This window comes from Elaeis guineensis, chromosome 14 (assembly GCF_000442705.2).
Source record: "Elaeis guineensis isolate ETL-2024a chromosome 14, EG11, whole genome shotgun sequence".
Lineage (NCBI taxonomy): Eukaryota > Viridiplantae > Streptophyta > Magnoliopsida > Arecales > Arecaceae > Elaeis > Elaeis guineensis.
Window position 1 is genome coordinate 67,559,871 of NC_026006.2, and position 16,581 is coordinate 67,576,451.

General features: G+C 38.5%; 2 protein-coding genes across 2 annotated transcripts; both read left to right on the forward strand.

The window, feature by feature from the left end:
- Positions 1 to 623: 623 nt before the first annotated feature.
- On the forward strand, positions 624 to 6,403 carry LOC105056969 (probable ADP-ribosylation factor GTPase-activating protein AGD6). The gene is made up of 3 exons (XM_010939371.3): positions 624 to 1,705; positions 4,449 to 4,538; positions 5,729 to 6,403. The coding sequence occupies exons 1-3, from the start codon at positions 872 to 874 to the stop codon at positions 6,197 to 6,199; spliced, it is 1,395 nt and encodes a 464-aa protein (XP_010937673.1). The 5' UTR covers positions 624 to 871; the 3' UTR covers positions 6,200 to 6,403.
- A 3,674-nt stretch (positions 6,404 to 10,077) lies between these two features.
- On the forward strand, positions 10,078 to 12,672 carry LOC105056968 (THO complex subunit 4A; the record flags this gene model as incomplete). The annotated part of the gene is given in 4 exon segments (XM_010939370.3): positions 10,078 to 10,474; positions 10,585 to 10,731; positions 12,336 to 12,404; positions 12,488 to 12,672. Coding segments are annotated over 4 exon segments (575 nt in total), but the record flags the coding sequence as incomplete, so codon positions are not given.
- Between the last annotated feature and the right edge of the window lie 3,909 nt (positions 12,673 to 16,581).

The following is a 16,581-nucleotide window of genomic DNA, read 5'->3' on the forward strand; positions in this document are numbered from 1 at the left end:
TGTAAGTAGGAGAAATTATCATCTACACTGTATTCACTACATGGCCACCCACACAGCCAATAATAACCGTTGGTTTTTATAGATCCTGTTCATCAGATACGTATCTCGATGTATCACAATACAAATCTATAGTTGTGTTTGGCTGCGTGTACCTCATGTTAGGTGTAGGCAATTATTTCCATGCGAAAACGCTAATCATATTAAATTGAGTTGGAAAAAAATCAGGGAAAAAAAAAATTTCAGGGACAGTACAATTGGACTCAAATGGAAACCATTTCTACGGCAAGTGCCGGAATCAATGCTGATTGTTAGGTGTCATGTTCCGAAAGCATCTCAACCAAAGCGCAGCCGTCGCACTCAACTAATGGCCATCTCACCGCTCACTTCAACATCGATCGCCGACTGCCGCTTATTGTCCGCGTCAGATCTCCACTCCAGTACCCAAAACAGCCCACGAGCCTCCGCCAGTCCAACTCTTTTCGTAAATTGTGAGGGGTATTTTTGGAAACTAACCAAATATTCGCTCCGCGGTCCGAACCGAGCGTTTTCCTACTTATAACGCGCTTCTTTCTCCCTGTCGGCTACGCCCGGATTATCACCACAACTCGCTCTTTTTACTCCCCCGAGGCGAGAAGAAAGAAGAGGAGGCCCGCTCGCCAACTCCAACCCCTCAGCCTCCTCTCTCTCTCTCCCCCTCCCTTTCTGTCTCTTCCCTTTTCTTTCCCAATCTTGCTCCCAAAATCGATGGGAATGATCTCCAATTCCTTGACCTAGAAGTTGTTATTTGTTTCCTTTTCTGCTTCCCTGGTTCCCATCTCGGGATCCATTTATTATCTTCTTCGAATCGGAGATCCAGATCCCGCTGTTCGGGATGGCGGCGATGGCCTCGCGGCGGCTCCGGGAGCTCCAGGCTCAGCCGGGGAACAAGACGTGCGTGGACTGTGCCCAGAAGAACCCGCAGTGGGCTTCCGTCTCCTATGGCGTATTCATGTGCCTCGAGTGCTCCGGCAAGCACCGCGGCCTGGGCGTCCACATCAGCTTCGTGCGCTCTGTCACCATGGACTCCTGGTCCGAGATCCAGCTCAAGAAGATGGAGGCCGGCGGTAACGATCGCCTCAACGGCTTCCTCGCCCAGTACGGCGTCCCCAAGGAGACCGACATCCCCGCCAAGTACAATACCAACGCCGCCGCGGTCTACCGCGATCGCATCCAGGCCCTTGCCGAGGGCCGTGCCTGGCGGGACCCGCCCGTTGTCAAAGAAAGCCTCACGACCGCCGGCGGCTACGGGGCCACCGGGACGAAGAAGCCGCCGATCGGTGGCGGCTCCGGTTTCTCGGCGGCGAGTAATGGAGGGTGGGATAGCTGGGACGGCGACGACTTCCGATCGTCGTCAGACATCAGGCGGAACCAGTCGGCGGGCGATTTTAGGGCTGGCGGGAGCAGCGGCGGAGGCGGGCGAGGAGCGCAGCCGTCGAGATCTAGATCGACGGAGGATATCCACACGAGGGCGCAGCTGGAGGCGTCGGCAGCGAACAAGGAGAGCTTCTTTGAGAGGAAGATAGCCGAGAACGAGTCGAGGCCGGAGGGGATCCCGCCATCTCAGGGTGGAAAGTATGTGGGTTTTGGATCGACGCCGCCACCGTCTGCTCGACGGAACGATCCGCAGGGAGATGTGCTTCGAGATACGGTTTCCGTGGTTTCACAGGTGAAGTTACGCGCACTTTTGTCTTTTGCTTGATTAGATAGTGAAGCGATGATCAAGCTTACATACAACTTGGCATTTTGACACTTTTTTATGACTATTACATTTTTTTTTTCAAATTTTATGATATGTATTTATTTAATCTGCATGTTCCTTGAGAGCCAACTTGACATGATTGGAATAACTACATTTGGTTAGAAAAATGTTATGCTTATTCACCTGTAAAACTTAAATAATTTATATATAAATTGTTAAGCATGTCCGGTAAGTCGCTGCTCATGTTCCTTGCTTTGGGGTAAATGTCTGCTACCTGTTTTTATATTTTCAATAATTGGAGCAGATTTCTAGAAAATATTGTAGGAAGGCAGTCAGAACTGAAAGGTTTGAAAAAGTACAAGCATTGATCGCAAAGGGAAATCGGGATTGCCTATATGGAGGAAAACTTTTTCACCTCCCATTGCAAGGCATATTGTGATTTTGTGGTTAGCCTTGACGATATGGATGAAAGATGTGCCACCCTCTCCAGCAATATTGGTAGCTAGAAGGCCTTCCACCAGAGGCATATTTTTTGGGACATTAATGACAACTCATGCTTCTGCATTATTACACATAGCCAACCCAACCAACCCACAAGCCTCACAAAGGATGAGGCCGTTGTGATGATCTATCAATCTGCCAAACCCGATAATGTCCTAGTACTAGATGTAGAGAACATAATTGAAACAAAAACTAATCTTTTCAGCATGTCAACGAGAACTCGTGCTTCTGCAATGTTATATGTAGCTGTCCCAACTAATCTACAAGCCTCTCATAGGATCTGTCCATTGTGATTATCTATCACTTTGCCAAACCAAAACATATCCCAGTACCAGATGTAGAGGACATTTAGCTAGGGGGCCAGTTGTCGGGTGGGGAGCTTCTGACCAATTTGAAAGTAGTGCATGCTTCTTAAGCTTTTTGGATGTTGGCTCTTCTTTCTTATTAGACACTAGGAATAACAGATCTATGTTTATCCATGTACCTTCTGTAATGGGATTAAGAGATGTCGATTTTTCTTTCATCATCTTTTTAAAATGTCCAAATTTTCTTAGATTTCTTCTTTTTTAAAATGTTCAAAATTTCTCTATTTTTTTATAGTTGTCTAACGAATCAAGTTCCAGAGCTCCTTTCAGATATTGCTAAGCTGAACTTATCATCAGTCAGCGAGATCCAACTTTTCTTAAGAAAAAGAACAGGTTGTAACTGCTGCTTTTTTTAAAGGAATGTGCTCGATCACCTAACAACGAGAGGGAGCATAACATTTTGGAAAGTTTTCATCAAGTTTCAATTGAAAAATACCATGAATATATGCTATTATAGCTTGTATATTGGAGAAAAGGTTTCTTTCAGTTGCTTGCGGCCACCAAAAAAACTATTGCTATTTTCAGATGACTTCCTCTTATCATCTTTTAGAAAACTACTTGATATTGCTGGTCTATTGATGCATGATGAGTTCATAGGCTTTTTAATTTTACTTTCTGTTGGGATAGAAAGAAGTTATTAAGAAGGAAGGAAACGAGCAATGAAAGAAGGGGAAAGAGAAAGGGAAGTGAAGGGGAGAATGAAGAACAAAGATGGGAAAGAAAAGAAGAAGAAAGTAATACCCATAAAAGGAGAAATGAAAGAGGGCTAATAAGAGGCAAAAGAAAAATAAAGGCAGGTGTGCAGTGGCCGTGTTCCAAACTTCTGATGAGAATTCTGAGGTCAAATTCTACTAGTAGGAATCGAGGATTAACTAGTAGGCATTTAAAATATTCTAAAAAGTATCATATTCTGTAATCATAGTTTAGATGATCTGTCCTGTGTTGTGGACTTCTAATATTTGGTTTATATTATGTCAATAGGAGTTCAATTCAACTCTCACCTCTCTCTCTCCCTCCCTCGCTTCCCCCTCTTTCCCCTCTCCGCATGCATGTGTGGACATGCAAATAGTTACACACACACATACACACATATATACATATACATGTACATATGCACATGCAGACACGTTTGTTTGTAGATATTTATGCACATTGCATGTTATATGTTCTAATATCGGCAGTCTTAATTAGGCATTCATGTATGTACATATGTAGCTATAGTGTCTGCTGTTTACTAAACAAGAGCTATTATTTTTGCTATCATTTTAGCTTAACACTGTACTTGGGTCTTTTGATTGATATGCTTGTTAATTGATTCACTACTTTTAGAAACTTCATGGCTCAATGCAGGTGTTTCAAATTTAGATTGCAGATCTGAACAGTTCTATTTTGTACTTACGTGTTGCATGTCATTCTAAATTATTTTGTGCTATAAGTTTGATCCTATTGCTGTAGAGGACAGGCCTTGGTTCAGTTGTAAGGTTGCTTTCTTTGACCTAGGTGACATGGAGTTGAAACACCTCTCCATAGCCGGCGATAAGGCTGTGTATATCCAACTCTCTCTAAACCTTGCAGTAGCGAGAGTCTCATGCACCAAGACACCTTTTTAAAGTTTGATTATATTACTGTATCCCTTTTTTTGCTCAATTGTTTGGTTTTCAATTGCTAGTAAATTATATTTACTTAAAAAGGTGATGGGGTGCTTTTACTTTCTAGGAAATTTCCATTTTTTGATCACGATGAAGCTTTTTCTCTTCTTCTGTACGTAGTGAGACATATACTGGTTGTTGCTGCATATCTTATGCACTATTTAAATTACCTTGTTCTCATTTTTTTTTTTTTAGGGTCTTGGTCGTCTGTCCCTGTTTGCATCATCTGCTGCACAATCTGCTGCCAATGTTGTCCAAGCAAGCACGAAGGAGCTGACCACCAAGGTATCTTTCATTTCTATTGGTATTTCAGCAGTTTTTAGGTGTCATAAATATTCTAATATTTAGCTCAGGCATTGCTAAATCTTATCAGTGTTTAATATGGCTATTTCTGGTTGGTGATAGTGAAGAAACCTCTGATTAGATTTTGAATTTTATACTGCTGAAAATTTTTTCAGTGTATTGTTGGTCTTTTTATATGTGAGGCATACTTTACAAGTCAATGAGAAAAAATGATAATAAAATTAGAACATGTCTCCTCTTATGCAACCAAGAGTAAGCTCTTTCACTGAGCTTGTATGAAACAAGAAAATGTTGGACATGATTTTGAACAATATGATATTATTGATTATCTTAATCATTCCACTTGTTCCTATAAATTTTGCTTTGAAATTTCTGTTGTTACTAAATACAACAGATATCATTTATTGATATATTTTGTAGCCCATCATCTGGCCTTTCACTTTCTTAGTCATTAATCTTTGGGTGCTTATTGCCATTATTATGTTTTTGTGACATTCATATCAGTTTGTGAAATAATTATCCATAATTTTGTATCGAAGGCATAGTCATCTTGTTAAGTGTTTTACGACCTTATACAAAATTCAAGTAGTGATAACCAGCAGAGATAAATAAATGTACTGGGAACACCATATGAGAATAATTAGTAAATTGTGTTTATGCTTGCTAAGAATCTCCAAGGGTTAGATATATGTGTAATTTGAAAGGGAAGTTGGATAGCATCTCGGTGTTTATTTTAGCTTTTTTTTGGATGTGAACTTTACAAGTGGAAGCCATTGTTGTACCCATTATTAACTCATGTATAACAGTCATCCGCCTCTTATTGAAGCTTTAAAATTTTGTGTATTATCATTTGATTGACAACTCTTTGGCTTTCAAATTTTACGTACTAATCAGGTGTTAGTGCTGTAAGATGTAAATAGCACAAGGTTCTTTTTTCTGCCAAGGTCTAGAAATTATCTCCACCTAGTGGAGATGTTGTAAATTTACTGTTGATTATAACTGATTGTTACATGTATGCTTGACAGATCTGAAACAATTATTGTTTATGATACTCATGCTCTCAAAAATGACCTTTGAAGAATTTAGTGGGATCATTTTTCAAGTTTCAATCATCCATCAGATCCTTTTATTACCACTGTTTGATATCTTATACTGGATGATTTACACTACAGGTGAAGGAGGGAGGTTATGATCAGAAAGTGAATGAAACTGTAAGTGTGGTAACTATGAAAACCACTGAAGTTGGGCAGAAAACATGGGGAATCATGAAAGGTGTTATGGCAATGGCATCACAAAAGGTTGAGGAGTACACGAAGGAAGGGATCAACTGGAAGGGGGATGATTGGCAAAGAAAGGAGAGTGAGCAAAATGGGTACTATCAAGATTTTGGACAGGATAAGGGCTGGAATTCCTCTGAAGGGAATTCCTTCAAACATTACAATTCCGTCAGCTCCTGGGATGATTGGGATGAGAAAGAAAGGAAACAAGAGCCTGGGAAAGGGACCCAAAATAGTGAAAGCTGGGCAGGGTGGGATGATGTGAAAGATGATGGCTATGATAATTATAATTACAGCCCATCCAACAAGGGTGTCAACCAGAATGGGAAATCTGGTTCTTTGTGGACTGAGAGCGGCTTCCTCTAAGGTTGGCCAGCTTGTCAGATCTCCTTTTTCCTTTTATAATATTAAAATATGGAGAAACTTGTGTGTTTATGCTAGTTGATAATGTCGATAGCTTTGGGTTATCAATAATTTCATTTCTTTTGTAGGAAGTCATTTGAATATTTGTATTTTGTACTTTATTTTTGCAACTGTGACAATTAACTATATCTATGATGCTTGCTCTTATTTTGCGATTTGATAATTGTGTGCGTGTACAAGTATTTTCTGAACTTTGTACGGTTACCAATGATACCGATTAAAAGTCATGCTTTTCATTTGAGCTTAACTGCTGTTCAGCAGAGGCATTTTGGAGCCAGTTATTAGTTTTTAATCTGCAGCATAAGCAGTGTCACTTTATGCATGGACTGGTTGTTCCATGAGGTGTTTCGAAGGGTCAAAACAAGAGGGGCCATGATTAAATTTGGTTATGGCAAGTTTGTTCAATGTTGTTGGTTAGTCACCTAGGTGATGCAAGGATCAGCCTGCATTGCTTGATGCCTGTTTTAACTGAATTTTTGTTTGTTCTCCATGGAGAGAGGCCTGTTTTCTCTATATGATATCTATGTGTTAGTTCTTCTGAATGTTGCGCCGTTTTGACCCAACCAACCATGCGTGGCTTGGGGTTGGCTCGCAGCAGGTGTGATGATGGGCAATGCTGCCGGATGTTGGAATCAGGCCAAACTGTATATAGTTTGAATGCTTCATGAGGGTTTTCTGTAGGTATTGGATCTAGGGACTCATTTGATTGATAGAAAGCGGAGGGAAAAAGTGATGGTTCCTAAAAAGTAAAAAGGAGGATTTTTTATTTGGTTGAAATTTTAATTGAAGAGAAAGTGAAAAAAATTATTTTAATAAAAAATTATTTTTTATTTTTTATAAAAATAAAAATTTATGAAAAATAAAAATTTATGGAGGAGGTGGATTTTGGTAGTTTTCATCATTTATTTTTTTTAAATATTTTTTTAAAATTTTTGATCAAAGATTTTGTAAAATATCAATGGATAGTCTTGATGAAATATTAAATAATAATAATATTATATTAATATTATATTAATATTTATATAAATATAATATTAATATTAATATTATAATATTTATTATATTTTAATATTATTTTGATATTTATATTAATATAATATTTTTATTAATATTAATATAATATTTATATTAATATATTAATATTTAAATTAATATAATATAATATTTATATTTATATTAATATAAATATTTATATTATATTTATGTTAGTATATTATATTTCTCTATATGATATCTATGGGTTAGGTTTTCTGAATATTGCACCGTTTCGACCCAACCAACCATGCGTGGCTTGGGGTTGGCTCGCAGCAGGTGCGATGGGCAATGCTGCCAGATGTTGGAATCAGGCCAAATTTTATATAGTTTGAATGCTTCATGATGGTTTTCTGTAAGTATTGGATCCAGAGACTCATTTGGTTGATAAAAAATAGAGGAAAAAAGAAGTGGTTCTTGAAAAGTGAAGAGAGAGTTTTTTGTTTGATTGAAATTTTAAGAGAGAAGAGAGTGAAAAAAATATTTCAATGAAAAGTTATTTTCCACACTTTATGGGAAGTGAAAATTCATGAAGGAGATGGGTTTTGGTATTTTCATCACTGATTTTTTTTTCAAAATATCTTTTTAAGATCTTTGATTAAGATTTTACAAAATATCAATGAATGGTTAGGATGAAATACTAAATAATGATATAATATTATATTAATATTTATATAAATATAATATTAATATTATAATATTTATTATATTTTAATATTATTTTGATATTTATATTAATATAATATTTATATTAGTATATTAATATTTAAATTAATATAATATTATATTTATATCTATATTAATAATGATAGAAAATTAGTTCACTTTGCAATGTTTGTAGATTATGATCCTTTTATTTATAAAAAATGATCAAAAGTGACAAATGGTTGGAAGCCATGAATAATAAGAAAAAATTAATTTAGAGAAATGACACATAAGAACTTACAAGCATTCCATGGAGGCACAAAGCAATTGATGTAAAGTGGGTTTTCAAGCCAAAAGTCAAACTAAATAGAGAAATTGAATGGCACAGGGCAAAATTGATAACAAGGGGCTATAAGCAATGTCCTAGACTTGATTATAAAGAGAGATTTTCTTTAATTGCTAAAATATGGACTATTAGATTATCTATTGCTTTGGTTATACGAAATCATTGGAAGTTTCACCAAATGAATGCAATCACTCATGGAAGAAGCACATAGGTATATAGTTTCACTTCCTTCGAGATCAAGTGAATAACAATAAAATCCAACTAGTTTATTGCAGGTTAGAGTACTAGATTGTAAATATTCTTACCAAATTTTTGAAGTTTGAATCATTCATCAAGATTAAGTGTATGATGGGAATGTCAAGGTGGACCAAATTTGGATTAAGGGGGAGATGTTGAAGTTAATTTAAATTTCTAATTTATCTCAATCTTTTAGGATTTGTTTGTTTAAGTAGATCAAGCCTATCATTATCTTTGATTTTTATCTAGTTGATAAAGTTTATCTTTATCTAGTTAGTTGATAAAGTTTATCTTTATCTAGTTGGTGAAGTTTAGCTTTATCTAGTGGATGAAGCCTATCTTAATTGATCTTATAAAGTAAATGCTTCTCTTTGCATCGGCATGTCTCCTCCTTTGTAAAAGTTTTCTTTTGATTTCTCCTCTGTAATTGCTCTCTACGTATTTGTGAGTTCCCCCCAACACAAAAAAATTGAAGCATATCTGGTTACAAGAGTTCCGGAGTATTGCTTCTTAATTGCCACAATTAGATGATTTTAGAGAGATAAAAGCTACATCAAGGAAGATAGCTGTGCCTGTACCAAAAAAAGGAAGATAGCTGTGCATATAGAAAATGGTTGATGAACAGTTCGGGTATAAACATCCAACTGTAATAACATCACAAACTACATGAAATTGGAGCTGTAAGGCCATGCCATGTAGGTTTTCCCAGGCATTTCGTTGCAGTTGTTTTTTCTTTTCCATTACAAAGATCTTCTGCCTTATTTCAACCTTTCTACATGCCTCTCTTCGTCCAACTTAACATTGTAATTGGACCATTCATTTTTTTGGTTAATTTTCACAAGCTCGAATCCAAAAAAAACAGTAAAGGGCAAAGTGGTGTTCCTGGATGCATGGCAAGTGTCCTAGACACAGGAGGAAAATGGTGGCACAATACGCGAGTGTCTGTCTTAATTATACCAGTGGTAATTTTTCTTGCTTTATTCATTATATTTTAAGAGCAATAGAAACATAGAGAAAAGAAAATGCATCTTGCTCACCGTACGAGACCAATATATTTACCGATATTAATGACGATATGATTTATTTTATTATCATACTATATTTTAAAATATTATAAAAAAGAAACAATCACTGTACCATAGGAAAGATGAGTTTCTCTATTGAGATTTATACAGATTTATCATGTGGAAGATAATATTAGTAATATTGATATTAATAATGGGGTTTCTATTGATTCATTGTTAAAGTTTATTGTTTGATATGTAATAAGTATTTATTTATAAAATTTTTTGATTTATTATATTCTGATATATTGGTACGTTGTATTTAAAAAATAATTGAAAAAAATATCTTATACATCGCGCGAATTACATGCTTGTTTGTATAGCTGTCAATTGAAAACAAGTACAGTGCTCGTTGGAATCAGTTAAATTGTGCATAACAACAAGTTTAAGCAAAACGCGTACAATTAAATGACTGATTATATAAAGATTAATGACGTGATAACCAACTACACGACGTCTTAAATTTATATAAAATATGTTTGCTAGGTTATTCTGAGCACGGGAACACGGTCTAATTCACTCCGTTTCGGTTCCCTACGTTCGCTCCCTTTCTTTCTGGTTCCCACTCTCATACCTGGGCCCTTTCCCCCTTGCTCTCCCCAGCCCTTCCTCTCTGCTGGAAACCCTAGTTCCCCTAATCTCCTCTCCTCCCAAATCCACCGCCTCCTCCTCGAAAACCTATCTGCCCGATCCCATCTCCCCCTTTGCGATTCCGCCGACATGTCGAGCGCCTTGGACATGTCTCTCGATGAAATCATCAAGAAGAACAAGATGTCTTCCGCCGGGAATTTCCGTGGCCGGGGACGAGGATCCGGCCCCCGCCCCGGCCCCGGTCCCGCCCGACGCTTCCCCAGCCGCTCCGGGAACCGCTCCGCCCCTTATTCCGTCGGAAAGGTACGAGTAGGGTTTCCACCGTCCCCTCCGGATATCTCGATCTTTGCCGGACTTGGATTCGCGGTCTTTTGTTCTTGAATCTAGGGCTTCTGACTTGATCTCCATTCCAGGCTCCGGATTCGGCGTGGCAGCACGATATGTACTCGGGCCAGATGGGTGGTTATCCGGCTCCGGTGGCTAAGGCGTCAGGTATAGAGACGGGCACCAAGCTCTACATCTCCAACTTGGACTATGGGGTCTCGAACGAGGATATCAAGGTTGTTATCTCTACCCTTTCTATTTGATTTGGTTTATTTATGAAACTTTGTGATACTACTCTTAGGATCTACTGTTCTTTCTTGTCTTTCTCTCCATCTTTTTGGGCAAAAAAGTTCAGAGTGTTGCTTTTGAAGAGGTTTTTTTACGTTCTTTCGTTTGTTTATCTATTAATGGAAACGTCGCATCTTCTTGCTGACGACAACCCACATAGTGGGTGGCTTCCAAATAGTTCTGTTCTATAATTTTCTTTAGTGGATCTTTGGACTTTGTTTAGTATAATAAACTAGGATAGAACGCCAGAAAATTTAATACCCAGGATAAGCAAAAAGCTGAAAAATCTTTGATTACTTGATATGTATCTCTAGGACTCGATATTTGGACTTTTAAATTTGTGTACTCATGAATTCACCTTCCCCAAGTGAGTATTCTGTTGGATCTTTACTGCTTCAGCTCTTCAGTTAGATATACCATGGCCATAGATTTGGTGTATATTTAATGCAAGTCCTAACCTGCATGCTGCAGAGGTAGATAGATAGATAGATAGATAGAGAGAGAGAGAGAGAAAGAGGAACCAAAAAGAGGAAAAGTGGAAGAAAATTCTATTGATTTTAATTGAAACAATTCTGCTGCAAATTAAACCCTAGGCTGCCTTATATAGACGAGCTTTACAAAAGTCCTACTATAAATAGGAAATTCAACCAAAAAATAAAATCCCTGAATCTGGTGAGCAACTCTGCTGGCTCCTGAGATTTGGCATAGGCTGAATGATCATAATAACTTCCAGCTGTATCCTGCACTCCATCAGTAACCGAAAACTTCTTTGGCTTAATAGCATGGCACTTGGCATGGTCAAATGCATCAATGCAAGAACCATTTTAGAACTGAATATATGTCTATCTTACTACCATAATAGGGATAGGAATTAAGAGATATCAAATGTAAGATTAGGATGGGAGGATCGGACATCTCTCTTCTTTGGGATCTTATGCGGTTCTGGCAGATTGAAAATATCCACCTTAAGATATGATTATCCAGTCCTCATCATGCATGCAGTTGTCCATGGCCTGATTAAACTACTTTGATATATGAGAGATGGAGAATGGTTGCTGGATACCTACTGTGTTAGTTTGTTGCACAGAAGTGGAGATGTCTGCTAAGAAATGCATTCCCCTGTCAGCTTGATTCCTTGCTTTCTAGTTAACAGAATTACTGCGAAATCATATGTGTAATCATGCTGCATTTAAAATAGAATACATGTTCAATGTTGGGCAAAGTTGAGGGTGGTGTATGCAAGCAAGCTCTATTACATGCTTGTCATGCCATTAGGTCACCACTTTCCATCCCAGCTTGACATAATATTCTGTGGCATCCTTGGAACAACTGTAATTACCTAGGATAATCTTTTATTCCTCATGAAAGTCTGCTGAATGCTTGTTTTTGATCAGATCTCTCTGTCACTCCTTGTTTCTCTTTATTTTACACCAAGGATTATATATATATATTTTGGGGTGGGGGGGCCGGGGGGGTGGGGGGTCTTGGCTTGCTTTTACTTGGCAAAAATTTGCCTGTTAGGCTGTCTAAAATTTCGATTAATTTGGTCCAGGAACTATTTTCGGAGGTTGGTGATCTGAAGCGCTATGCAATTCATTATGATAGGAGTGGAAGGTCCAAGGTATTTCCTTCAACTTGGCTTTGGCATTTAGTTTTAATATTTCATTTCTCTTTTCTTATATTTGGGAAAAATTGTTCTTAAAGGGAACAGCAGAAGTTTTCTTCTCAAGGCGAGGAGATGCTTTAGCAGCTGTAAAAAGATACAACAATGTGCAACTTGATGGCAAGCCAATGGAAATAGAGATTGTAGGAACAAACATCCCGAAACCAGCGGCTGTGTCTCAGATTTCAAGTGGGAGCTACAGAAAACTCAATGGTGTTTCTAAGAGGTTTGAGATTTTTGTCCTTTATGAGATGCTTGCCATGTAATGAGTTCTTTGCTTATTGTTGCTTATTGTTTGTGATATGGGTTGTTCACCTCTTGCTTTAAGTTTATATATTTTAGGTAACTGTTGTTGCTTAAGTGACCTCGTGTTTCCTAGCTCAAGATGATAAATCATAACATATTGATGACCAGCACATGGTACATCGCATAATGGTTACATTATCTAAGTGACGATCGTGCACCATCTTAAGGTTTTTAATCTGTATTGTCGAAGCAATTTGAGCAGGTTAATGGGTATCTGTTACAGTCTCTGATGACAATTTCACGTCATTAAGGTTTTAAATCTCTATTCTCAAAGCAACCTGAATAAGTGACTAGATACCAATATGAACCTGGACATCAGTTTATCTTGGCCGAGATGGAAAGTTGGGAGGGATTTGAGTGTTGATATTACTAGGATATCTTGGTAAATATCGAAAGATTGGTGAATACATGGTAACTATAGGGTGAGAAACCCTATTAAAGAGAAAGTTTGAAATCCTCAAACTGTGATCCATGAGGAGTTGAGTGTAGGGAGAGAGGAAAGGAGGAAGATGTCTAACATGTAGCCATGAGTAGCAGCCTAGGTGCCTAGGCTGACCTTCAACACTAGGGCAAGGCTTGCTTGATTACCTGGATCCTAGGTGCTTGCCCAGCAGATTGATTGTGTTTGCCTAGGTGAATGGGCGATACCCAATTCAACCTATTCAGTTGGGTGCTCACCTATCGTAGCCCAATTGAATTGGTTCGAGAGAATTGGGTCTAGATTGGTGACTCATCAAACAAGCTTCAAGGAGAAGCAACTTAGTGTGCATGCTATGCATGCTCTCTTCTCTAATCCAACTTAGGGCATGGATGGTTGCGTTCTCCTCACTACCCTCTCACTCGTATCTTGGTTGATAGTCACTAGCCATAGACCTACTCAATGAGTGGGCCGGACCAGGCTCAACCTAAATTTTAATTTTTTTAGACCCAAAACTAACCCAACCTGGCGTTTGGGTTGACTATTCAAGACCAAGCTAGCTACCTATCGGGCTTCAGGCTTTTAGGCCAGGCCATAGGCCAAAGAACCTCTCTCAATTTTTTTTTTAAGCACTCGAGGAGGGAGGGGGGAGGGGGAGGGGAGGGGAGGGGAAGGTGGGATGGAGGGCGGCTAAACGGTTGGGAGGGGGAGGTGGGATGAGGGGTAGTTGGGGTGAGGGGAGGGGGGTGGGATGGGGTGCAGTCGGACTGGTGGGGAGGGGGTGGGCATTAGGATGGGGTGTGGTGGGATGAGGAGGCAATGGCGGCAAAGGGGAGGAGAGGTGGGGTAGGGGGCAGCTAGGGCAATTGGAGGGGAGGTGGGTGGGGGAAGGCCGGGTAGGTGGGAGGAGGGGAGGGGGTGGAGTGGGGAGACGGAAAGGATGAGATGAGGAGATGAACAAAAGATAAATAAATGTTTTTAATATTATATTGTATTATATATTATATATAAATATCGGGCTCGGACCGGGTTTGGGCCGGATTGATGTAAACCATAGCTCGGCCTAGCTAATGGATGAGCTTTAATTTCAGGCCTGACCTGGTCCTTCGGGCTTAACAGTCAGGCACATATTCGTCTGAAATGGTCCAAGCTCGGGTGGGCTGCCTAGGTTCTGAGCAGGTCTGCTAGCCGGTGAGGGTTCCAACAGTGAGATAAGTTTCTCTCTTACATTCTTTCTGCTCTCTTTGTCCTTTGTCAAATCCTTTTTTTCCTTCTTTGTTTCATTTCTTCTTTTCATTCTTTGCCTCGTATCATTGTTGCTGGATGCCTATTGAGGTTACCATCCAGGCTTCCACATCTCTGCCCATGCTTCTCTCTCAAATCACTTTTCATAGAATCTCCCTTTGTGAAACTGTCTTCCATTTATTTTTTTCATCTTTGTGCCAACATTTGCAATGATTTTCCAATATCCGTTAGGTCTCATCTCACCCATGTAGCTTCCTTTCTTTTTATCTAATTCGCTTTCTTCTGTTTCTATCAGCGAGTTGCCTAAGAAATTTGTCATTGATTTCTTTATCTGTTATGCTGAAGTTGTCTGATTGTCTTTTATAGTTTGACAATAATTTCCTGCTAGTATTTTCTTCTTTCACACTTATTTTGATTAATTTCCTGTGTTTGATGAACTTAGTGGGCAGAAAATGATTGGAATTAGTTGATATTTTTTTTTAAAACTGAAGCAATTGATTATATTCACCATGAGTAAATGGAAGCATAGAAAATAATGGGGGTCAAATGCTTGTAGTGATGTAGAAGAGTGATTGACTGGAGAGGGAAGATCGCAGAAAGCTTAAGTGTCGGGATAACTTATGCTGTCCTAGTTTTGTTTATTTATTTATTTTTTGCACATGGAGTGCATTCAAAGCCATTCCTTCTCCATGGCGGGACAGCTGGCAATGCTTATTCCAAGGCCTCAAATAATAGCTCTATGAGTTTACATGGATGTTCATAAGTAATTGAATCTCCAGAACAGAGGGAAATTTCTTTTATACTTTCGGTATTCTCTATTTGTTTTGATCTTGTGATTCATTAGGATTATCTGTTTTAAGTATGTTGATAATTTATTGAGAATATTGTGAGTTTTAATCATTGATTGAAATTTATGAAAGTACAGATTATTCTGTAAATTCTGTATGTTGCTTAATTGCTTGGGCTACAGGCGGGTCCATCATATAGGGTTGCCTAAGCTATTTGACAGCGATGTATTAAATCATTCATCCGATGGCTGCTGTCTGAGAGAGCAAACAAAGTGTCCTAGCAATATGATCCTCAAAGTTAGGAATCTTATACCTAGCGTATGCTTCAAAAACTTCCAGGAATCTTGTACAGCTCCTGGTTAGTGCTTCAAGAAGAAATGTTCTCTTCCCATAACCTCGCTTGCTCCCTATTCTGGCAACTGGGATCTAATCTGTGAGTTAAAGGCCACAAGATCATGATGGAGTGAATCATGGACATGATCTATGACTTTTTCAAGGAATTCCTCCATAACATTGCCATGGATGTTATCTATGTTCTAAAGCGCTGAAGCAGTGCCTTTGATATCTTTGGTGGATGGGGTCAAAGATCCTTATCCCTCATCTGATGCCAAAGTTCTTGGGCAGAACTTTCTCCATTTAAGGTTAGGTTTGATTTGAGTTTGGATGACTTAGTGAGGATGACGACTTTGCCTTTTGGAGAGGTGGTTGAAGGTTGTGGATGATCTGACCTTTTAAAATATAATTAAGATGTTTGTCATTTGACAAGGAAACCGCATCATGTTTATGTCGAAAACTCAATCTTGGCAGGGAGACTGATATCATATTGGCCAATATATTGAGGTATATAGGCTTTTATATCAGCAGACATTATGCTGGCTGATATTTTTATTGTATTTGTGAGTGGCCGATACCAATACAAACTAATACATTGGCTGAAATAAAACCTTGCATCCAAGTACATATGTTATATTCTTCTTGTACATGTTTGGGTTTACAAATTTCCCACTTCCTCAAATTACATGCCTTTTTTTATTGTTGAAGTGTGGGTATGGTATTTTGAATATGTTTGATTAAAGATAGTCAAAATCTCAAAAATCTGACATTGGTTAAAACTCCATCCTAAGCATGTTTTCATCAATTATATCTTTTTTGAAGATTCTCATAGGTGGAGATTCCTTCATGTGCCTGTCATAGATTTTTGGTTCTTTGATTTGTCGGCTAGGCACTGAAGCATATCTTGATTAATATCACAAGAAGTGGATGACATGCAATAAACACTTAAGGCCTATTTGGATCATTGGGCCCAAAATCCCATAGGAATTGTGGGTTTGGGCTTTTACAACCTTCTAAATGAGGCTGGACTAAGCCTGTCTTTATA

Bases quoted from the DNA above. Each gene is read 5' to 3' on its own strand.
- LOC105056969 (XM_010939371.3), top strand. From the start codon at position 872: ATGGCGGCGATGGCCTCGCGGCGGCTCCGGGAGCTCCAGGCTCAGCCG. The intron at 1,706-4,448 runs GTGAAGTTACGC...TTTTTTTTTTAG, and splicing joins CGGTTTCCGTGGTTTCACAG to GGTCTTGGTCGTCTGTCCCT. The intron at 4,539-5,728 runs GTATCTTTCATT...TTTACACTACAG, and splicing joins CGAAGGAGCTGACCACCAAG to GTGAAGGAGGGAGGTTATGA.